At 38.8% G+C, this 24,189-nt stretch overlaps 2 protein-coding genes across 2 annotated transcripts in view; one reads left to right on the forward strand and one right to left on the reverse strand.

Moving 5' to 3' along the window:
- ASB3 (ankyrin repeat and SOCS box containing 3) overlaps window positions 1-24,189 on the forward strand; it is a 107,718-nt gene that overhangs the window by 10,749 nt on the left and 72,780 nt on the right. The window lies entirely within an intron of this gene.
- Window positions 14,268-22,886, reverse strand: CHAC2 (ChaC glutathione specific gamma-glutamylcyclotransferase 2). Its single transcript, XM_087436773.1, has 3 exons — window positions 22,657-22,886; window positions 17,398-17,433; window positions 14,268-15,071 (listed from the first exon to the last, which is right to left on the reverse strand). Exons 1-3 carry the CDS (start codon window positions 22,789-22,791, stop codon window positions 14,688-14,690), a joined length of 555 nt encoding a protein of 184 aa, XP_087292899.1. The 5' UTR covers window positions 22,792-22,886; the 3' UTR covers window positions 14,268-14,687.

A 24,189-nucleotide genomic window follows, 5' to 3' on the forward strand; every position in this document is an offset into this window, starting at 1 on the left:
GAGGCCATTAAGGAAGTGGGGCTTATGCATGTATACAGCACCCACAACCAGATGTTGACTGAACTCTTGAACCTTGCCTGACCTCAGAAGTCACATCCTGGGATATTTCCTCTTCCAAGAACACATAATGTGCTTAGATACAATTCAAGGACCAATTACCTACTGGCAAGTCAGCTCACTCCTTGCCATAACCAATTATTAATTATTCAGAACAACTTAAGTAAGCTTGTGGTTTTTGCCTTTATAAACCCCTGCCTCTTTTGTCCCCTTCAGAGCAGATTTGAGTTTCTGCTCAAATCTGTGTTTCCCGAATTTCAGTTCTTGAGACCCCAAATAAACTTTGCTTCTTTTGCAATTTATGCCTCTTATTTGTTGACATTATGTGGTGTCAGAAGTGGGATCCAGAGTGACTGACCTCTAATTCTGGCACCACTGCTCGGACGTAAGCAAAGCACCTACAAAGAGTCCTCTGTGCTCTATCATCTTCTCTTGGCAGCTTGGCTCCCAGTGGTAAGTCCTCCTGGGCCCGAACCTCCCACCTTTGGTAAAGGTTCAGACTCTTTAATTGGGTGTCCTTTGTTGGTTTTAGCTATCCGTTTGTTGTTGGCTTTATTAAGGAATTTCTGTTTGTTTTGTTCTTTTTGTTGGGACTTTGTTTCCTTGGAAAGTGGTTACAAATGAAAGTCCATTTTCTAAGGGGACTGCCAAAGGGCAGCCTCCCTCTGGAACTCTCACTAGTTTTATGTTCAAAGAATATGGATCTTCTACCTGTAGATTTTTGTCCTGCGGGGCTCATATTACTCGGGGTGATTTAAGGCTTCACTCGCCTAAATGGAGTTCCTTTGAAATTCCTAAGTTGGTTTACTTGTGTGCTCAATTGTAAAAAGGCTATCGAACTAAACAAATTGAATGGGGAGTTTATTTTAATTGATATCTTGGGGCCTCTAAATGAAACACTGAAAACGTTGCTTCCTTGCAAGCTGTTAATTCTAAACTTACTAAGCCCAATTCAGATCTCTCTCAAAGATCTGCAAAACTAGATATATTGGCTGATGCTTCCTCTGCTTCTACAACTGCTTCTGCTCCTCCTCCTGCTCCTACTTGTCCGCCCTCCCCTATATCCTTCTTTGGCTGAACCTCCGTTTTGCAATGATGACCCCAGAAGCCCCTCTTGATCCCCCAGCACTCACGGCCCCCTTTAAAATAAAAACCGGGGAAGAGAACTCTGCAGTCTCTCACTCCTTGGCCAAAATCCAAACTTCTTTCCTTTGCTAAAGGGTTTCCTGACCCCAAGGAAGACACTATTAAATTTGCAAAAGAATTTGAATTAATTATTGAAACTTAGTGACCTGGCTATTCAGATTTATATCAACTTATCCTCATGCTTGTGGGGGAAGGGAGAGCCAAGGAATGATTTTCTAAAGCAGGATGAAACAATCCCATGGAAGACTTCTGTAAGCAAGACAAGGGAGCTATGGGGAACGTTCATAAGTTTGCTAACGACTTGATGAAAAAATTCCTGATATCTTCCCAAAAATTATTGACCGGAAAAAGATTCAGCAATTTATACAGAAATCTGATGAATCTGTGTTTGATTATTTTGACAGATTTGAGAAGGTTTTTAAACAATAATCTAGAATTGATTGTATTAATTACAAAACTTCCTCACTGTTTAATTCAACTTTTGTCAATGGGTTAGAAGATGAACTTGCTCCTCTTGTCAACAGACACCAGCTTAACTGAGCTACCATGGAAACACATGATTTGATTAACTTAGCTGAACAATTATCTAAAACAATCCAAAAGGCAGCCCAAAGGAAAACTGCCCAAGCTCTAGATGTCCAAATCCAGGCTGCACAAATCATGTTAGTTCAGATGCAACAACTGACATAGAAGCCTTCTCGGACCGATAGCACTCCTATGACAGGTTCCTGGAGGAACCAGGCCATTGGAGAAAAGATTGTTATAGTCTAGAAAAGAAAAACCAGGCCCCCTGGCAAGAATCTCAGTCTCGACTGTCTTCCAAAAAGGGGAACCTTAGAGCCATTTCAATAATAGCACTGCTCCGAGGATTCAAAGGGGACATTTCCTTTCCTCCTAACCAGTTCTTTAGGGGAAATTGATTTGACTGTTGGAGATGAGGTTATTAAAGTCCTTATTGACACAGGGGCCACCTTCTCAGTCCTCAGCCCCACCAGTCTTTCTTGTCCCCTTCCTCAGAGTTCAGAAGTCATCTAAATATTTGGAGTATCCAGTCACTCCATGACTGTCTTGAAGTCACTCCTAATTCCTTTTCCTTTAGGCTCAATATCAGGATCTCACCTGTTTCTGTCGGTTCTTTCTGTCCCCGTACATTTACTTGGGAGAGATTTCCTTGAAACTTATGAACCCCACATTTCTTTCTCTCCCAAGGGGGAAATATTTCTTGAATATTTCAAGAATGTTTGGATAATTATAGATAATTGCTCAATGGATAATTCTGACCTTGTATCCCTGTCTTACCCACTCAGTCAAAGAACAGAGAATCCTACCTTAGACACTATTCCTGACTGCCTCTGGTCAAAAAGCTCCACGGTTGTTGGCTGCATTCACTCTGCCATTCCAATAAAAATCGAGATGGATCCACCTGGGGGTGGACCTACGCACTGCTTATTATGCCATGCTGTGGCAGGTGTCCTGCATATAAAGTAGAGGAAGATGGGCATGGATGTTAGCCCAGGGCCAATCTTCCTCAGCAAAAAGAGGAGGATTGGCAACAGATGTTAGTTCAGGGCTAATCTTCCTCACACACAAAAAAAATTGAGATGGATCTAAATGAGCCCATACCTAACATTAAGCAGTATCCTTTAGCATGTGGAAGCAATTAAAGACATTGAATCTATAATGGAAGACTATCTAAAACAAGGGCTCATTAATCCCTATACAAGCGCTTGTAATACACCCATCCTCCCTGTACATAAACCTCATAGAAGAGGATGGAGATTTTACAAGTTTTGAGAGCCATCAAAAACATTGTAATACCCAGGCACCCTGTTGTCTCCAACTGTCCTACCTTTCTGTCCGCTGTTCCTTCAAATAGCAAGTTCTTTACAGTCATAGACCTTTGTAGTGCCTTCTTCAGCATTCCCGTAGATCCTGATAGCCAATTTTTATTGCCTTCTCTTGGAATGAACAGCAGTACACATGGACAGTCATGCCTCAAAGCTATACTGAAAACCCGACCTACTTCTCCCAAATTTTAAAGGTAAATATAGCAGATGTAACCTTTTCAGAACATTACACTTGATTACAATATGTGGATGACCTCCTCCTTTGCTCACCATCAGAGGAGGCATTTAATGTAGATGGACTAATCTCTTAAGGGAACTTGCTTCTAAGGGACATAAAGTCTCTATAGACAAACTGCAATTTAATCATCCCCAAGTTAAATATTTGGGATATTTGATATGTAATTAAGGGCTAATGCTTGACCCAGATAGAATAAAAGGAATTCTTTCTTTCCCTGTTCCCCAGACCAAAAGACAATTGAGAGGATCTTTAGGATTGGCTGGTTACTGTAGAAACTGGCTTCCTGACTTCTCAATGATGGCTCAACCCTTATACTCTCTGCTCAAGGTTGACCAGCCAGAACCCCTCAACTGGACTGAAGAAAATTGAAATGCCCTTGAGACAGTTAAGCAGGGTCTCCTTTGACACCAGGGCCTTAGCACATCCTATCTATAAATTGCCCTTTTTCCTTTTTGTTCATGAGAAGGAAGGAAATGCACTAGTCATCCTTACTCAACAACATGGAGGACAACATAGACCAGTAGGCTATTACAGTCAGCACTTAGACCCTGTATTTAAGGGACTGCCTCCTTGCATGAGAGCCATTGCTGCAACTGTAATTCTTCTTAGAACTGCTGAAGAAACTGTCTTGGGCTCTCCTCTTACCATTTATATACCTCACTTAGTGGAAGCCCTCTTTAATTCCCATCATACTCAACACCTCTGTGCCTGCAGATTAACCTCCTATAAGCTGCTGCTTCTATCCTCACCAAATATCACTATTACTCGCTGTCATTCTCTTGATCCCACTACCCTTCTTCCATTGCCTTCTAATGACACATCTCACGACTATATTACCCTGATGGACTAATTGCTAGTTCCTAGACCAGAAACCCCGATTGAAAAATGCTGCCATAATTTGGTTTACTGATGGATCTTATCTGAAAGATGAAACTGATAAATATAGGGCAGCTTATGCAGTTGTGTCTTCAATAGAAACGATAGAGACTGGTCCTTTGCCAATGGCTATCTCTGCCCAGCAAGCCTAACTTGTATCTCTAACCCAAGCCTCTTGGCTGGTTGAAGGGAAAACAGCCAGTATCAATACAGACAGCAGATATGCTTTTGGGGTAACTCATGACTTTGGCATGCTTTGGAAACAAAGAGGATTCTTGACCTCTACAGGCCAAAGAATAAAAAATAGTTCCTGTGTATTAGACCTTTTGGATGCCATTCAGAAACCAAGATCTCTGGTGGTGATGAAGATGTCCTGGACATTCTGAGGTGAACACGGAGGAAAGTAAAGGTAATCGTTTTGCTGATTTAGTAGCAAAAAATGCAGCCCTTCAAGGTTATAAACCTCTTTTTGAAGTCACCCTAAAACCAAAGCTATTCCCCAATCTTCTTGGGGATCTAAAGAGTAAACTTACAGAAACACAACATTTGGCTCACAAGCAGGAAAAGAAAAAATGGACAGAACAGGGTTAGACATTTGAAGGAAAGAAAAATTTATGGTGCGGTCCTGAGGCCCATCCTGTCCTCCCTGATCGCCTCCAGGAACATATTCTAAGTTATGTTCATGATTTAACTCATTGGAATACTGATATGATGGTACTTTGTGGAAAACAGTATTATTGGAAACCATCACCTAAAACAGCTTCAGAAGTTTATCAAAGATGCCGTATATGCCTTAAACATAACCCTGGAAAACCTATCCACAGTTCCATGGGTCATTTCCCTTAGCCTTCTGGACCCTTTGAGACATTTAATCCAAGTGCCACCATCTCAAGGATACAGATACGTTTTAGTGATGGTATGCATGTTCTCCCATTGGGCTGAAGCGTTCCCATGCCGCAGGGTGACAGCTCATACTGTAAGTAAAATTCTGCTAGAAAGGATTATACACACTTGGGGCGTTCCCTTGGAGCTTCACAGCGATCAAGGAACTCATTTTACAGGCCAAATCATCTAATCTATATGCAAAATCTGTCTCATTCTGCAGCACTTTCATTGTGCCTATCACCCCTTATCTTCTGGTCTTGTTGAAAGAACTAACGGGATGCTAAAAACTCAATTGGCCAAATATATAGAATTTTTAAATTTCTCATGGCCAAAAGCCCTGCCTTTGGTATTACTTAACCTTAGGTCCACACCTTTTGGAAACACAAGCGTTCCCCATTTGAAATCATCACAGGACGACCTGTGAGATTAGATCAAGGCCAAATGAGCCTCTTTTGCTTAAGGGAGATATTTTAACCTACTGCAAGGAACTCACTAGAACTCATCAGGATAATACTACCCTAGTAGACCAGTGTTTTCACAGTGTGCTTCCAGGGGAAGACCATGTACATCACCACAGTCTTCAACCAGGAGATTTTGTCTTTTGGAAAAGGCATCTCTGCAAGGATGCCCTGTACCCATGATGGAAAGGGCCGTACTAGGTATTATTGGCCAACCCTTGTGCAGCTGATCTTAAGGGCATTGATTCATGGATTCATGTTTTTCATCTTAAAAAGCACCCTCATGTGATTGGACTTTTCACCCCACTGGAGATCTCAAATGAAAGATATCTCGTGCTGCTCTCCACCTGGATGGGAAGCAGACGACATCTGAGGTAGACAGTTGTCCCAAGAATCTGGACCAGGCCAGTATCCATTCCTGACTTTCTCCTCACTGGGATTTTGATGGTCTTTGCCCTTTTACATACCGTGGGAATTCTATGTTGTTGGTAAAATGCCTTCCATTTTGCTGATAACTCTTACATTCCTCCTCCCTCTCACTTCCCCAGCCTCCATTCCTGGACAAACAATGCTCTAGTACAGTTTTCTCAGACTTTAGCCTCTTGTGGAAATCTGTCAGACTGCTGGATCAGCCATAACCAGCCTGTCACCAGTTTTGGATGGACATCGACACTATTGTTATACCTGTCTATAATGGCACTTCTTTTTCTAATTTTACTGTGAATCAGACAGCTCAACTTGCCACCTCCACCTACTGAGTTCACCTTTTCCTTCTCAAGAGAATAAAAGACACCCCTTGTTTCTCCCTTACTCCTTATAAGGGGCACTCAAGTAGCACCAATACCTCCCCAGCCAGACCCATCCATGAGCTTCCATGCTCTTCACAAAATGCAACTAACAAGGTTGCTCCCAATTAACCACACTCAATGTGCAACCCTCCTTTGCAAAGCTTTCTTTCAAAGAAACTCAGCTATAGTAGAACATCTTCCCATTTGCAAAAATAAGACAGACCCTTGGTTTACCCCCATTTTGTCCTTCTTGCCAACAAATGAATCCCTAAATAATCAGACTCTGGTGGGCATCCTTTGTGCCCCTTCAGGATATGTATTTGTACGTGGATTAAAACAAGAACCATGGGCATTTGACTGTTTAAAGAGTTGGCAAATAGGAGGAAGTTGTCTCTTAGCCTGTTTAACCACTCCTGTCACGATACTCAAACTAATCTCAGGACAATCTGAATCCACCCACGATAATAGAAAGAAGAGGGCTAGCCCCGTGGCTTAGCGGTTAAGGGCGCACGCTCTGCTGCTGGCGGCCCGGGTTCGGATCCCAGGCATGCACTGGCGCACCGCTTCTCTGGCCATGCTGAGGCCGTGTCCCACATACAGCAACTAGAAGAATGTGCAACTATGGCATACAACTATCTACTGGGGCTTTGGGGAGAAGGGGAAAAAAAAAGGAGGAGGATTGGCAATAGATGTTAGCTCAGAGCTGGTCTTCCTCAGCAAAAAGAGGAGGATTAGCATGGATGTTAGCTCAGGGCTGATCTTCCTCACGCACACACACAAAAATAAATAAAATAAAATAAAATTAAAAAAAAGCTCTTTCTATCATAGAAGATTACCCTGATGAATATCCTTCTCATTATAAGGATGATAGCTGTGGTTATAGTCAAGAATGTGATCTCCCCTCTGGGATGACTATAATCTCCTCGTCTGGTGATAAAGGCAATCAATTCTTGCGAATCCTTTTTTCTTGGCCAATAGGCGTCAGAGACCTAAAAATCGTGATGCATAACCTTACGAGAATTGTTAACAGAATCGCTCATTCTGCTGCAAGAGCTATTGGGGCACAACAAAGGTCCTTAGAATCCCTAGCCCGAGTAGTCATTGACAACAGAATAACCTTAGACTATCTGCGTGCTGCCCAAGAAGGAGTCTGCGCCATGGCCAACACCTCCTGCTACAACTGGATTAACACCTCTAATCAGGTTGAATTAGAGACAACTAAGCTTTTCAAACTAGCTAAATCCCTTAAGGGCCACTCTAGCTTTACTGCACGTTGGTTAAATTTCAAGTTTTCAGATATGTTCTGTTGGCATCCTGCCAGTTTAGGGGCAATTCTCAGATCTGGTTTACAACTTGTTTTACTTGTGATAATTCTGATCTCTCTTTTTGTCATTTTTAAACTGTTCATGTTATGTCTTTCTTGCTGTTGCACAGCTACTCGAAACATCAAGGTCATCGTCCCTCAAAGACTTGAGACTATTCAACAAACCTATCCATTGACAACCATTGAGAACAAAACTGTCATTGATGCCTGAGAATTACCACACTATACCTCATTTCCTGATTGCCTCCTTATTGCTCAGATGTGGCCAAAGCCTCTGACTATGTTACTCCTACTGATGACTGAGAATCTTGCTTTCTCCTCTATGTGGGACATGACTTGCCAGGAGTGGGTCTTCCTGGCAATGAGGGAAACACCAGTATATCAAATGGTTGACCCAAGACGCTTTCTGCCAAAAGTTCTTGATCAAAAGTGGGGAAATGTGGACAACAATAACAAAATAGAGTAATGTGTCAAGGCTTCTAAAATGGAGCTAGGAGTCCATTAAGGAAGTGGGGCTTATGCACCTAATCCAGCGCCCTCAGCCAGATGTTGACTGAACACTTGAACCTTGCCTGACCACATAAGTCACATCCTGGAATATTTCCTCTTCCAAGAACAGACAGTATACTTAATACAACAAGAACCAATCACGTACTGGCAACTCAGCTTGCTCCTTGCCAGAACTAATCATTAATTGTTCAAAACAACTAAGTAAGCTTGTGGTTTTTGCCTTTATAAACCCCTGCCTCTTTTCTCCTCCTCAGAGCACATTTAAGTTTCTGCTCAAACTGTGTCTCCCCAATTGCAATTCTTGAGACCCTAAATAAACTTTTGCTTCTCTTGCAGTTTATACCGCTTGTTTGTTGACAGGTTTTAGCTAGAAATCAACACTGTTAACTGCTAGACTTTCTGTGTGTAAAGAGTGGGGCAAAAGGCTTGGCGTGGCTAGTTCGTGTACTTATTTTAATCATCCTGATTTTAGTCCTATAGTCCCCTCCTGTTTTCTCTTCCTGCTGTCTCTAGGTTTGTTACTTCTCCAGGCTTTGCTGGCAGAAATGTCTTCTACATGGCTGCGGCCTTCTTTTGCATGTTTGTATGCATGCATGTTTGTTCTAGACTGCAGTTTTCTCTGCACTAGCTTAATCCTCAGTATAAACCTACCTGCTTCCTTTCTTCCAGAATGAATGAATGCATTTCAGTGGGATTTTGATAGGAAGTGGAGGCAAATACATGTGCTTAGTTTGTCTTACACAGAGTAGGTAATTCATATGTGTTTATTGAATCAATCAATTAATGCCGTTGAGAAAATTGGGCAAACCATATTTTGTTTAAATTAAATTACAGCTGTAAGATATGGGTAATTAAATGAATCCTTTTATTGTATATTTTTTAATCCTTTTAACTTTATCCTATTTTAGGAAAGAATCTCATTGGCATTAAAATTTACCAGTGGAGGTATAAAATGAGAAAGCTGCCATCTCTCATAATTTTTTTTTAATTAAAGGCCTTAATTTCATTATGTTCCTTGTTAGTGCTTAGCACAGTGCCTGGCATGTTATAAGTATTCAATAAATGATAGTTGTTATGTTTGTTTAACTTAAATTCTTTTTGTCTCTCATTTTCATCATCTAAGAAAATGGGGATTAATATATGTAAAGTACTTGGAATAGATTTTGGCATGTATAGTAAGTGCTACATAAGTGCTAACTGTTATTCTTTGATCCATGAACAACTATTTACTTTTTTCTATAAAGCTTTCTCTGATCTTATTAGTTTGAATTAATAATTTGCCTATCTGTATTCTGCTTGTATTTTATGTCACAGCCTTTGTGCTAAATAAGTTAATTTGCTTGTTTGTGTGTCTCTCTACCAAATGTGGTTCTTGATAGCTGGGACCTATGTTTTTTATCTTGGTAGTCTTGGTGCAGAGTCATTGCTTGCCACATATCATTATTCCCTCATTTTGCTTGGGTCTTAGTGGATGAGGAGAATGATGTGATTGGAGCATGGTGGGGGGTGCATTAGTGGGAAGTGTAATGTGACAAATATGCTGACACCAGATTGTAGATAGTTGAATACCAGATTAAAGAATTTGAACTTTATTTTGTATGCTGTGGGAGGCATTTTTGATTACTGACCAGGTTTGTTTCATATTTTAGAAAGATAATTCTGAGTGCAGAGAATGTACTGGAAAGAATAAAAGACATTGGAGCTAGAGGCAAGGAGAAGATGTAAGAAACTCTGGCTCTTGTTATAAGATTCTTATTTTAGCTGAGAAACCTTCCAGCTCATACTTGAAGGATAGGTCTGACCATGATGTAACCTTTTAAGCCATATCACAGATAGGCTTCAACGTTTCCTTGCGACTTTGCTTTGACTTCTTATTAAGAAATGTTATATAAAGTTTTAGTAAAATAAAGGCTAAAATTTGATATAAACAAGGCACGTACTACATTTTGTATATATTGTGAAAATATTCATTTTCTCCAAAAGCTTGTAAATTGATGAGTGTCTTAAACCTGTTTGTTGTCTTTTCTGTTCTAACCATTGTTAGACATTTAATGTGTATCATGTGCAGGGAGGTGATGTGGGACAAAATTTTTCTAGTTGGGAAAGGAGATGAATTGTGTTTTTAGTTTACTAAGTCTCGGGTGCTCGTGAAGCTCAACTGGAGATGTCTTACATGTAAGACATAGAGAGTTGCCAAGAGTTTAAGAAAGTAGGCTAGAGATTAGAAGTTTTCTAAATAAAGATGGTAATTGAAGCCTAGGATTCAATGAGTTTGTATGTCTGATAAACAATAGTCTAAGATGTAAATGTAAATACAATGAAATGTTCTGCTATTTTGGCCTTAGTGATATGAGATGCTTGGTCACTAGTCTGATGCATGAAAACCGAGATCTTTGGGTTGAATTAGGAAGGGGTCATTGTAGACTTGAGACTACACTGATTGGGTGGAGTAGAGCAGAGTAAAGTTAGATTGGAGGGGCATTAAGATGAGTTGATAAGGAAGTAGAACACTGTAGTTAAAAAAATTCTGTGAGGATAGGAAAGCTAGAAGAATAAAAGAAACTGTGGGGTTAAGTAGTGGTTTTGCAGTTACAGAATGTGTGTATGTGTGTTGGCAAACCATTTATAAAGACAGAGATTCAGTAAATTAAATAAAACCACCAAGAAATTGGTCTGAACTATATATATTTTAGAAAGGTAAAATGAACCTTAAGAAGAATGAAAAAACTCTGAAATTCAGTAAGCTTAAATTTCATGATATGAATTTGACATATAGAAGAATAATTTTAGTAGTTGTCTATGGAGGAGTTAAAATTCTTTGAAGAGTTGCCACAGGATTAAAAAATCATTCCACTAATCTTTGAGTTTTTAATGTGTGCTTACGGTGAGTTTATTTCAAGGCTTTAGAAATGCATAAAAATAGATTGTTAAAACCTGAATAAATTCATAGAAAATATAGTCACGATATTTTTGCTGAAAAAAGATGGGCATAATTGGAATATTTGATATGTAGATTTTAACATGATGTGATGAGAGGGAATTTTAAGCACATTTATCATATAAATGACAGAAGTGGGGATGGTAAATTACAGGACTATGATGCTTACATTGATATTCACAACTGCTCTAAAGTTATAATTTAAAAAAGATATTTAGGGCCGGCCCCATGGCTTAGCGGTTAAGTGCGCGCGCTCTGCTGCTGGCGGCCCGGGTTCGGATCCCAGGCGCGCACCGACGCACTGCTTCTCTGGTCATGCTGAGGCTACGTCCCACATACAGCAACTAGAAGGACGTGCAGCTGTGACATACAACTATCTACTGGGGCTTTGGGGGAAAAATAAATAAATAAATAAAATTAAAAAAAAAAAAGATATTTATCTGTGGAAAAAGATAAATCTAAGATAATGGAATGAAATATTGACTATAAAATGTTTGAAAAATATCTAATAGACCAAATATGATTCTTAAACTATAAGCATGATTGTAATCCTTGTGAATCTCAGAGATACTGAACCCATGGTACTCTGAATATACAATGTTAAGTAACATTAGATATTTATTGAGTATTATCAGGTACTGTGTAATGCTTTACATATATTAAAATTAAATGGGCACCTTCAAGATGTAAAATAATACACATTTCAGGTACTTTACTAGTAGAAAATGAAAAAAAAATATTTTTCCTATTTAAGATAAAATGCCTATCTATAGACAATGGTCAGACTTTTAAAATCAGTCTTAAAGAAATGGGTCACATTCATGCTTTCAAATATTCAGAATTGACATCACAACAACCATTGTTTCCCTAAATGATAACTTTTTATGTATGGAGGTGGTATCTAGATGGTGCTTACAGTTCTTGGTAGGTTGCAGAGTGGGTGTATTTGTTTGGGAGGGGGAAAAAGGAAATATAATAGTGGCCTGGATTTGGAGTAGAAAGATCTATTTTTAAAAATCCACTCCATTAGAGATTTATATTAAAATTTTCTTTTCTCGAAGTAGGGTTTACACTCATGCTTTTCTTGAATTCCTAAAACTTAACACCAAATATTTGTACTCTGAAGAATGAGAGTCCGAGTTTTGCATGTGTGATTAGGACAGAATGAAAGTTTTGAAAATGAGATCCAAGAGCTATAAAGAGAGGCTTAGAGTTTGCTAACAAAAATAAGTTATGCTCTAGATAACTTGGCACCTTTGTTATGATTTTTGCTAGCTTGGAGGCTCCAAACCCTAGCTTCTCTCTACTTCAGTACTGTTTAACTTCCCCATTTTAGTCATGTTTCTCCCCATCCTAATGGAAATGAATGTCCTTGCCCCTGGGCAATTTGGAACATGGCCTCCCTGTAAATGTTGATGGTATAATCCATGTATATTAATATATTTTCTAGTCAAACTTTTAACTGAAAGCCTAGAAAGACATATAAATGGGAATCCCAAAGTAATCTCTCCCCCTTGATATTTTGTAACATAATTATATATTAAATGGTAGAAGAATCACTTTGGGGAGTCACAAACTTAGGTTTGTTTGTAAAATGAAAGCCTGGATCTCTGAATTCACCTGTGTGATTCTGAGCTGTAGGATGTGAATCTTGGATAGGCTCATTATATGGGAATCTAGATATATCTATCAAAATTAACTCTTTTAACATCTTTATGTAACAAGTTATGTACTATTTCATTATATAGAATGTTAATCTTGTTTATTTCCTGAAAAATAGATGCAGGATAGTGAAGATGGTTAAGTTTAGGTGGGTCTTAATATATGTTTTAGAAAGATCTTGTGCTTTAGAGTCAGAAAGACATGGATTTCTGCTACTTACTAGATGTGTAACTGGGTGCAGGTTACTATGGAAATAGCTCAGAAGAGTTACCCAGAAAATGCTTCCATATGTAAAGTGCCTAGCACATCCTTATGAGATATTCATTAATGTTAGTACTTTTCTTGTTACACAGGACAAGTGAATTGCCTTCTGGAAAACCAATATTGAAAATGTTGGAAAATATTTAAAATACTTATATAGCTGAGTAAATTAGCAAGTAAGGTGTTAAATAGAAAAACATGAAAAGGACAAACTATTTCTACTAAGTAGGACGGCTTTATTTTATTTTATGTGGAAAAACTTCTGTTCTAATTATTAGTCATGCCTGGGTTTGAGGAGTTTTTATCAAGTTTCATATTAGATTTAACATGATACTGAAATTTTTTTCATATTAAAAGATTTTAGAGACTATGTATCCTATTAAGAAAGAAATCACATATAATCAGAAATAATCTGATTAGTTTGAATCAAGGCTAAGTCTGCATGAGTTAATAATGTACATATATGTTTCCTACTTGAGTAGCATCAACACTATTCAGTGGAATAGTCACCTTTGTTTAGGTGACGATATAAGGAAAAAAAGCTGCATAGCAAATGATCAGGTAATACCACTTCTTATTTTAAAAAAATTACAATTCTAAAAGCCATTTCCAACACCAAACTTTGATTATGTATTTGTTTCTGATAATTGGTAATATCAGAAAGCCCATTTTTCTTTTTTTTCAATTTCAGTGTAAGAATAATACAAAGTGAATGACAGACTACATTGTTAGTGGATGTGATCTGTATAATGTAATTTTTTTTAGCTGAATGAGTTTTTTCCATGCATTTATTCAAAAAAGGAGAGGTACAGCACATTATAATTCCAAGGACATTTTTATATTAAAAATGCCAATTTTTTTGGCTTGTAATGGAAAGGGTTTCATTTAATACCTGAAGATGGAAATTCACAATCAAGGCTGAAATCTTCTCTGTATTACTGTATATTTCTAATTACATGTTATTTTAAGCTTGTATTTTTTTTTTTTTTTGTGAGGAGATCAGCCCTGTGCTAACATCTGCCAATCCTCCTCTTTTTTTTTTTTTTGCCGAGGAAGACTGGCCCTGGGCTAACATCCGTGCCCCTCTTCCTCCACTTTATATGGGACGCTGCCACAGCATGGCTTGCCAAGCAGTGCATCGGTGCGCGCCCAGGATCCGAACCGATGAATCCCAGGCCGCCGCAGCGGAGTGCACGCACTTAACTGCTTGCGCCACTGGGCTGGCCCCTAAGCTTGTATATTTTAACCATGGTTACAGATATTGTACAGGAATATACTGAAGGTATAAGCTTATTATATTTATTGGATTTTTGGTTTAATTCTCTACAACTTCAAAGTAGTATTGTGATATGAAACAACAGAATTATTTTTACTCTGATAAAAACAAGCTCTGAATTGAGTCCTTCATTGTATTTTTCTAAAGAATTCACTTCTCATGAGCAAGTGTTCAATATCATATAGTTAGGAAATTATTATATTATTAAAACTTGAATTTTTTCTTTAATTGTATCCCAATATTTTAAATATGGATGTGTTTCAGGACACTCGAAATTAAACTTGGACGATATCTTGACAACATTAAAAATAAATAAGATCTTCAAGTAAACATGTTTCCAAATCATATTGCTGTTGTGCAATGAAGCTATTCTCTGAAGACTAAAAGCTCTGCTTGTTTGGAAAATCAATGATTAGGGTCTTTATAAGCAATTGAGGTTCTGTTTTCCTTCTAAACGTTCCTTTACCAATTTTTCCAAAGAGAAAAGATGATCGTCTGCATCTTCTGGCACAAGGTTTCTCATAGAATTTGCAAGTTCAAAAAGATATTCTGAATTTTTTCCACTTGGACCAGCTGCATTAAAAATTTGCTCAGCAATGTCTTCCAGAGGTGCAGGACCAAGATAATTAGGATTATCACATGTTCCAATATATAGCAACACAGTGAATGGTTTCGTCGTGCACTCTTTTGGATGAAAAATGACTGTTATGGTCCTGTAGCCTCCTTTCTCTCTGAAGTCAAGGTATGATTTTACTTCTTCTTCCTTTCCTACTGGCAGTTTATAAGCAACACCCCATACACAACCCTGTTGAAAAGTGAAAAGAATATATTATTTAGTATTTACAGGGCTAAAATTGGTAGAGATATGTTGTAATCTAAAAAAATATCTTGTATATTCTTAGAAATCAATGCAATTTTGCTTCACTTCAAGTGCACTGAAGAGGTACATACTAAACAATAAAGGAAATCAGCATTTTAAATTCTTCAATCTGAATAAATAATTTCCTTGCACATGAGGATATTTATCTTTGTTTAAATTTAAAAAATTGTCTTTTTTTTTTTTGTGAGATCAGTCCTGTGCTAACATCTGCCAATCCTCCTCTTTTTTTTGCTGAAGAAGACTGGCCCTGGGCTAATATCAATGCCCATCTTCCTCCATTTTATATGGGACGCTGCCACAGCATGGCTTGCCAAGCAGCGTGTCGGTGCGCGCTGGGGATCCGAACTAGCGGACCCCGGGCTGCTGCAGCAGAGCACTCGCACTTAACCGCTTGTGCCACCGGGCCGGCCCCCAAAAATTATGTCTTTTAACGAACCGGACTGAGATGAAAAATAACAGATCTTCATTTGGTCATTAAAATATAGTTCTAGGGCCGGCCCTGTGGCTTAGCGGTTAAGTGCGCACGCTCTCCTGCTGGCAGCCCGGGTTCGGATCCCGCGCGCCCACCGACGCACCGCTTCTCCGGCCACGCTGAGGCCGCGTCCCACATGCAGCGACTGGAGGGATGTGCAACTGTGACATACAACAATCTGCTGGGGCTTTGCGGGGGAAAAAATAAATAAATAAATAAAATCTTAAAAAAAAAAAATAGTTCTAAAGCTTTAAATCCATAAACATTTCATTGGTGGTATAGGGCAGTAGTTTCCAAACTGCTTCATGGAGTGCTGTAGCCACCCCGAAGCATACCTCAGGGGCTGTCTGCATATAAGTGCTGGGGTGCTGGCTGGGAGGGCTTTGACACCCCACCTCCCTTCAGCTAGAGCTGTGCTGCATCACTTATCTTTTTACATATTAGATGTTCTCTTGTTTGCAGAAAGGGTTCTGTGTTTTAAAAGCTCTGAAATAAAGCAATCAACTACTTAAGGCTATAGCAGGTTCATTTTATTTCTTCACTGCCTAAACTTTCAAATATCCTTTGTAAATTACTCCATCCAGAATACTTTTGTCAAGAGAGTCCATGAACAAAATGTCAGTAAAAACAATGTACTTTAGCTGCAAAGATTTTTCTTTTTGTGAGGAAGATCATCCCTGAGCTAACATGTTGCCAATCCTCCTCTTTTTTGCTGAGGAAGACTGGCCCTGGGCTAACATCCGTGCCCATCTTCTCTACTTTATATGAGACGCTGCCACAGCATGGCTTGACAAGCAGTGCGTTGGTGCGCGCCAGGGATCCGAACCTGCGAATCCCGGGCCACTGAAGTGGAGCACGTGCACTTAACCACTGTGCCACTGGGCCAGCCCCTGCAAAGATTTGTTTTTTAGTAATATCTGTGATGTAAGCAAGATTTACAGTTTGTAATACAGATTTTCTAGTTTCTTGACAACCTTTAATTATTAACTTTAATTATTAAACTTTTAGGTTGCTAAGCATCTTCTTGAATGAATTAACATTCTATAGAAACAAAGTGCTGTTTATTAACTTTAATTGGGAGCTGTAGTTACCAGTTTGAAGCCATTTTTATAGATGCGTTTCCTAATGTAAATTATGAAGGGATTTGATAATTTCCCCATTATTCATCTGCTGCTAGCTGCTTGATTTTTATATATCAAAGTTCTTTCCATTGTTAAATCTTTAACTTCATAATATAAAATTTTGACTCTATACTTCAATAAAATGATTGAAATTATTTAAGAAACAGAGGACTATCAGATAAATAAAAGTTTTCTAGTGCTCCAAACCCGTTTAAAAACCTGTTGTGCTATTGACAAAATTAGGCAATAAAGTGATAATCCCTGACTGGGATTTTTGCTGAAAATATTAGATTTCTAGCAAATGTGAGGAGAGCTTTAAGGGTTCCACTTGATTCTTAGTGGTAGTCTGGCTGTCTGAGGGCTGGCTCCATTGATGTCAAAGGGAACCACAAAATTCTCAGTCAACAAACTCATTAAGAAAAAAAGAAATGCTATATGCTATTTGGTTTTATTTTGTTGTCTGCCTTACATTCTGCATTCCAACTTTTCCCAACAGATGAAAAGAAACAACAAACACAGAGAGGAATTCTAGACCTAGTGTAGTTCTAATGGTCTGTGATGACTGTTAATTAAATTTCATTGATTATTAAAGCTGAGAAACATCTCAACATTTTATATGATTAAAAGGTTATACAAAAAAAGAATAGTTATACCATACCCCAGGATCTTCAACAAGAGTCACAACTCTTCCAGGCTGTTTTAAAAAAAGTAAAAAAAAAAAATTTTTTTCTGAATTCAAGTTCATTAACTAACTGAGCATTAGCAACTTATTATTGACATAGTATGAACAAATGAAGTTAAAATATTCTTTTTTTTTAATTTTTTATTTATTTATTGTTTTCCCCCAAAACCCCAGTAGATAGTTGTACATCCTTCTAGTTGCTGTATGTGGGACGCGGCCTCAGCATGGCCGGAGAAGTGGTGGGTCGGTGCGCGCCCGGGATCCGAACCTGGGACACCAGCAGCGGAGTGCGCGCACTTAACCGCTAAGCCACAGGGCCGCCCCCCAGAAGTTAAAATATTCTAAGCACTTTTTTTAAAGCACTTATTTTTTACTATAAATTTTAAAGTGAATTAAGTAAGAGAATCTACCTTTTCCAAACTATCTTGGCCTTTCTAAAAATTCCCTTCGGTTTGTATATATTAGGTATATTATGTTCACTTAAAATGGATATATTCAAAAACACACTTATGACTAAGGCTCCTCTAAAATGAAAGGCAAAAGGAAGAAGCAATTAAAAGTTCTGGTCATGTTTTTCCCCTTAGGAAAAAAATGATTGTTATAATTTTTTTTTTTGGTGAGGAGATCAGCCCTGTGCTAACATCTGCCAATCCTCCTCTTTTTGCTGAGGAAGACTGGCCCTGGGCTAACATCCGTGCCCATCTTCCTCCACTTTATATGGGATGCCGCCACAGCATGGCTTGCCAAGCAGTGCGTCGGTGCGCGCCGGGATCCGAACTGGCGAACCCCGGGCCGCCGTAGCAGAGCGCGCGCACTTAACCGCTTGCGCCACTGGGCCGGCCCCGATTGTTATAATTTTATCAGGGAACAAAAGATTACATTCAAGGCTGTTTTCCTATAGGGAAGTGGTTCTCAAACTTTAGTGTAGATCAGAATTACCTGGAGGGCTTGACAAACACGCATTGCTAGGCCACACTCCCAGAGTTTCTGGTTCTGTAGGTCTGGAGCTGTCTGGGAATTTGCTTTTTTTTTTTTTTAAATATAATTTCTACCTGGTGCCAAAGGCTATGTATGTACCTACTGACATGTTAACGTCATTAGTGAGAATGCTGAGTTGTAAGCCACAATTTTACCTACTTGTATACCCATTGTCTGGCACATAGTGAGCCTAAATCAGATATTTGTATCATCTTTGTTGCTATTTCATTCTAGTCTTTGTCCATTTGTATAGATAATTTATAATAATGGAACACGTGGGATTTTGGATTGTGTTTCTTATTTATTTTCCTATTAGTCGTCTTATACATTTTAATAGTTGCATAATATTGTGTCATCAATGAACTATAATTTCAGTGTTCCTGTGCTGGACATTTAGATTTGACTTGTTTTCTATTTAAGATAATGCTACAATGAGGATACATATATTGGTGTGAGTCATGTAGGTACTGCCATATTACTTTCAAAGTGAATTAGGAGGTATTTACTGAATATCTACTCTGTGTTGTAGAGAAGATAAAACCTTGATCTTGCTTCCAAGAGCTTATATTGTAATTCTGGAGTATGAACTTAACATGTGAAATAGGTAGAGAATACTTAAGGGCTAAGATGTATGGTATTAATTGAGTACAGTAAAAATTCTGAGTGTTGGGTGGTCAGAAAGGGAGACAGAATTCTGGTGAAAGGGGACTGTGACTTGTGATTCACAAGTGAGGGCCTAGAGGCAGAACTAAATCAGACCGAGTGTCTGACTTTAGCAAAGGGTCCCCCATGTAGGGAGATGATTCAGAAAGATCACTGGAGAAATAGGAGAGTCAGATTTGAAAAGTCAAAGAGCGGAGTTGAAATTGGGGGACAGTGGAAAATAAGAAGTCACTGAAATTTGGGAAAAATTGGAGATAAGGAGCTACTATAGCACTTGAGTAGCAGGTGACAGACATGATAAAATAAGTGTTTTGGGAAGATAAGTGTGGTAACGTGTATAGTGTGCAAGTTAGAGTGGGAAGGAGGTAAACTGAATAAGAAATGTTAGTGGTCCAGGTGACAAGTTCTGCACTCCACCTTTCCTTGCCTCCCCTTAAATCCAGCCCAGTCACGAATTCTTGGTAGCTCTGTCTTCTAATTATCTTCTGAATTTGGTTCCTCTTCATCCTTCAGTTGCTTCCTTAGGGATTTCACTGCCTGCCTCTAGTTTTGCTTCCCTCCAGTCCAGTTCCCTACTTTGTCCTAGAATTACTTTCTGGTGCAAAATTGGGCCACTAACTCCCATGCTTTGAATTTTTCAGGGTTTTAATACTTGACAGGATAAAATATACTGGTGGCCAGTATGGCATGCCCTTCCTTTCTTTTATATCCTTGGGATATCCTCCTCTACTCTCTCTATAAAGGCTTGGCTGACTCCCCAGACCACTTTGCAGCAGCTCCTTCTAAACTTTCCTTTAGGAGAGTTGCTCCTTTAATTCATTTCCCTTATAGCACTTATCAGGTATTGTTGTTTGCGTAGGTGTCTCCCATGTATATCTAAGTGCTCAGTAGTATTTGTTGAAAGGAGAAGAGGGGTAGTCAAATCCTGGACTTGGGTGGTGGCAGTTGAAACAGAAGACAGAGAAAATAAATGGATCCCCGTGACTGCTTATGGATGATACAGACATGGACTGTTGGCACTACTGATATGTTTACTTGGAAATATTTTCTAAAACTTAAGCTCTTTGTCCCTAAAATAAATATATGTTATCGAGAAACAGTGTAAATGCACTTAAATGCTTTTTTGGGGGATTAAAACTGAAGAAGGGGTCTTTCAAGCTGAATGGGATTAGATGATGATGTGAAATATGAGTCATGATGGGCGCTTTCTTTGGGTAATGAGTAATGTTTCTGATCTAGATCTAGAAAAGTTAGAGACTTACTTAGTAAATGTTCATAATTATCTCTTGTGTTAAAATGTTTCCTTTTTTTGAAATTGAAATATATTCTCTCTGTGAAAAAATTTTTATATTTAAATAAATCCTTACTTGGTGCAAGTTTTGTTATATATAAATGAAATGCTTAATTAAACTTAGGAAGAAATTAAAGTTTAATGAAGCAAAAAAAAAAAAGCATAATTTAATAAAGCAAGTAGGTTTGGTATTTTTCCCACAAATGTCACATTGCATATGTAGAAATGAGGCTAACATTTGTTTAATAATATCACATTTCATATGTAATGATGACTAACTTGCTAGGAGCATATGTTGCTGTAAAAAACAGTCCTAAATAGCATCTGTGTCATTCTTACTAATTTGCTGGATATTTCTGTGGCATTTTGTATTCTTGTTTGTCAGATAGTTAATATGTATATATATAAGGCTAGTGATCCATTATAATAAAAAATGTGAAGTAAAATAATGTTCTTTTCAGTTTTTTTTTAACAGAACAGTGTACTTAGAAAATGTTTAGTACTTAGACTTTCCTTTAGTTTGCTGTGATGGCTTCTTTACATAAAAGTAGGTGTAAAACTATTAGCTATTGCAGTTTTTCCCCCCTAACTTTCCTGCCCTATATTTTAGTAAATTTAAGTAAAAAGAGAGAGATTGGCTTTTATTGCTTCCTTCTTTTTTTAAAGAATCAGGAACTGTTGTATTGACTTGACAATTTCTTATCATCAGTCTGTTCTGACAGCATACATAGCTCAATTTTTTATGTAACAGACATAAATTTTGAGCATCATACATTTAGAGTAGTAAAATATACTATTATAACCATATTCATAAGTATTTCATACTTGGTCATTAATATTGGAGCCTGGCCTAAGGCTTTTTCTCTACAGAGTGGCAATTTTAAGTGTTCATATCTGACAACTCAAAAGGCATTTTATTTAACTTAGTTCTTTGAAGTCTTAAATGTTGTTTTATAACATTCTTAGAGATAACTTTGGCCATGAAGTTTCCGATGGCCTATCAGTGTGCATTTGCCCTGTCACTCCCCTGTTTTCAAGTCATATGTTTACCTAAAAGCCAAATTCTTAATTCACCAACTCTAGTTGAGGTAGAACAGCTTCTAACTCAGGTTCTTTTTGTGATTTTAATTCAGTCTCTTTTATGACCAGGTGCCAAATACTTTACAGCCTTCTCTCTTCCCCTTTCCACAACTGCAGGTATTTCTTTGGAATTAACCCCAATCTCTTTCTACATCTGACTTCTAGCATTTTAGATATTATGCTTTGGTGCCAATATTAATTTCTTTTTAAAAAATAGTAATCAGGCTCATATAACTCTCAAGAGTATTTTAGAGAACTTATACGCAATAAAAAATTTTGTACTCTTCCAAAAGTTAGGAGGTTAACTAGAACAAGTGTTCAAGTTATCCAAATTGTTCATTAGCTAAAACTTAGTTTTCCTTAGTTTCCTCTTTTGCAGCCAGTGCAAGGCTGATTTGCATAAGGAGTGACCTGCTACTAATTCTCTGTACACATATATTAAGATGAGTGTCTTTGCATGACTGACTGAAAAACGGATCAAACGGAACTTACATTTCACATTTATAATTTCGAGGAGAGCCATAGAGAAAGAAACGTTAAAATACTGCTGGATATAGTAATGGATACTGTGTTACTAAAGTAACAAACTGGGAACTCATTTAACTTCGCTAGTACCTGACAACCAAAGTGATCAAAGTAAGCTCCTAATAACCGGAGATAATTTTGGAAACTGGTTCTTCTGTGATCTTAGGTGTCATAAAATAAAACCTTTGGAAAGATATAAAGAAACCTCAGAAATAACGTGCATGTTTAAACTCAAACCAATGAAAGTCTGCCAGAATGCAGAAATGCCAACAAATTTAATTGCTCAAAAGCTGAATTTGCAAGCTGATTTTATATTTCAACTCCGTGGTGACACGAAGATTGATCTTCCTGCCTGTTTTTAATTTTTTTGGCAGAGGTTGCCAAGAGATGGGGCCCCCCTCTCAGAACATTGGCCTTGTGCGAGCCTGAGTACTTGTGCCCACGCTTCTTGCCTCAAGAAACGAACCACCAGCATCTGAAGCGGTTTCGGAAGGAGTGCCCTTGGTTTGGGAGAGAGGCGGGGGTGGGGTGGGGTGGTGGCAGGTGGCCGAGGAAGATTCACAGATGTAACAGCATTATCCCTAACCTACATGCTCGGCCCTCGGAAGTGCTGGGGTGTGGGTTCCGCAGAGCTGGGCCAGGAGTTGGCGAGCGGCGCTCTGGGGGCAGTAAGTGTGGGGGACAGGCTGGTGCCTCACCTTGCCGGGGGTCCCGCGGTGGTCGGTGCTGCCCTGCCAGAAGCGCCTGCTGAAGCCTGTGATGTATCCAACCACCTTGTCCTGATAGGGGAAGTCCACCTTCCAGATCAGGGACCCGTAACCAAAAACCCACATCCTTCCCCTGCTTCTTGGTCACGGCGGCGGTGGACCCCTCGGCTGTGGTCTCCGCGGTGCCGGCAGGGACTACAGCCTCCCGGACGCAAGTAACCGGCTTCACGGGCGCAGGCGCAATGGCAGTCGTGTCTGCTTGGGGGCGCAAAGCACACTGGGACTTGCAGTTCGAGGAACGCTTTCCGACTGTATCGCGGTCAACATTATTATTTTATTTCCTTGCTTAGGGTATCAAGAAGCATTGACCTGTATGCTAAGCAGTGGATTCTTCTGTAGCCTGTAATCGCTCTAACCTTCTGGTGCGCGAGGGCAGAGGACTACAGTACCCACAATCCTTTTCTGTCGTTTGTGGCTTTGAGGTTGGAACTGTCTGCTTTTTTCTAACCCGGGAGGTGAAGAAGTGAAAGGGCAGAAGTCGCGGCTGGTGTGATCTAGGTATAAAGAGATATACGGGCAACGCAGTTGGCACGTAGAAAAACATTTTGTTTTGCTTTGAAAACTGGATTTTTACCCATATAACAGCAGCTAGAGGAGCGCAAGCTGGGAATGTAATCCATATTGGACCTTTTTTACATTAAAAAAAAATCTGCTGCCTTTTTACCTTTAAAATAAAAGCAGAAAGTTTACTACGGAAGTGTTAACGCCTGTGAAAGAGCTACTATTATTCCAACGAAAATTGCTTACATATTTAAATTTTACTCGCCAGACGACCGTTTTCATCTTTAGTATTCTCAGGAGCTCACTCAGAAAATTGTAGGCAAAGATTGTTGGCTCATGTGCAGGCTTTGGCACAGATCTGGGGAACCTCCTGAAATTGTATACAAAATTTGAGGTCTATGTGCATTTTTCTGGGGAGGAACTTTATAGCTTTCATGAGTTTCTCCAACAGGTCAAGGATCCTAAAACATGTTAAGATCCGCTGGTTAGAGCTACTACTCCAAAATATTGTTTAGGAAGCTCTCTTGGACCATCACAGCTGTGTTTCTGTATGTGAAAACAAAAGCCATGCTAAATGATTGTTCTTTCTTGAGAATTTCTAATTATTTTGTGGTCTTTAGCTTTATAAAAGAATGCTAAAACACCCAGATTCAGAGAGTATTATTTGTGCTTTAAAGAAATCAGCAGGAAACTGTTTCAAAGAAAAACATAGTTTAAGAATAGCCAGGTCTTTTCATATTTTCTCCAGGTTGTAGTTTCACATTGCCTGGGATGGTAAGTTTCCCCTCACTCCCAACTTTCTTGAAAAATTTCAAACATACAAAAAAGTTAGAAAAAGAATATAGTGACCATTCTTATACTGTCCACATGGATCCAATAATTAATATTTTGCCACAGTTGCTTTACTTCTTTTTTCTCTGTATATACTTTTTAATCTAAAACATTTGAAGTAAGTTGCATGTG

This window comes from Ceratotherium simum, chromosome 11, assembly GCF_057802395.1.
Source record: "Ceratotherium simum simum isolate JZ-2026a chromosome 11, ASM5780239v1, whole genome shotgun sequence".
Lineage (NCBI taxonomy): Eukaryota > Metazoa > Chordata > Mammalia > Perissodactyla > Rhinocerotidae > Ceratotherium > Ceratotherium simum.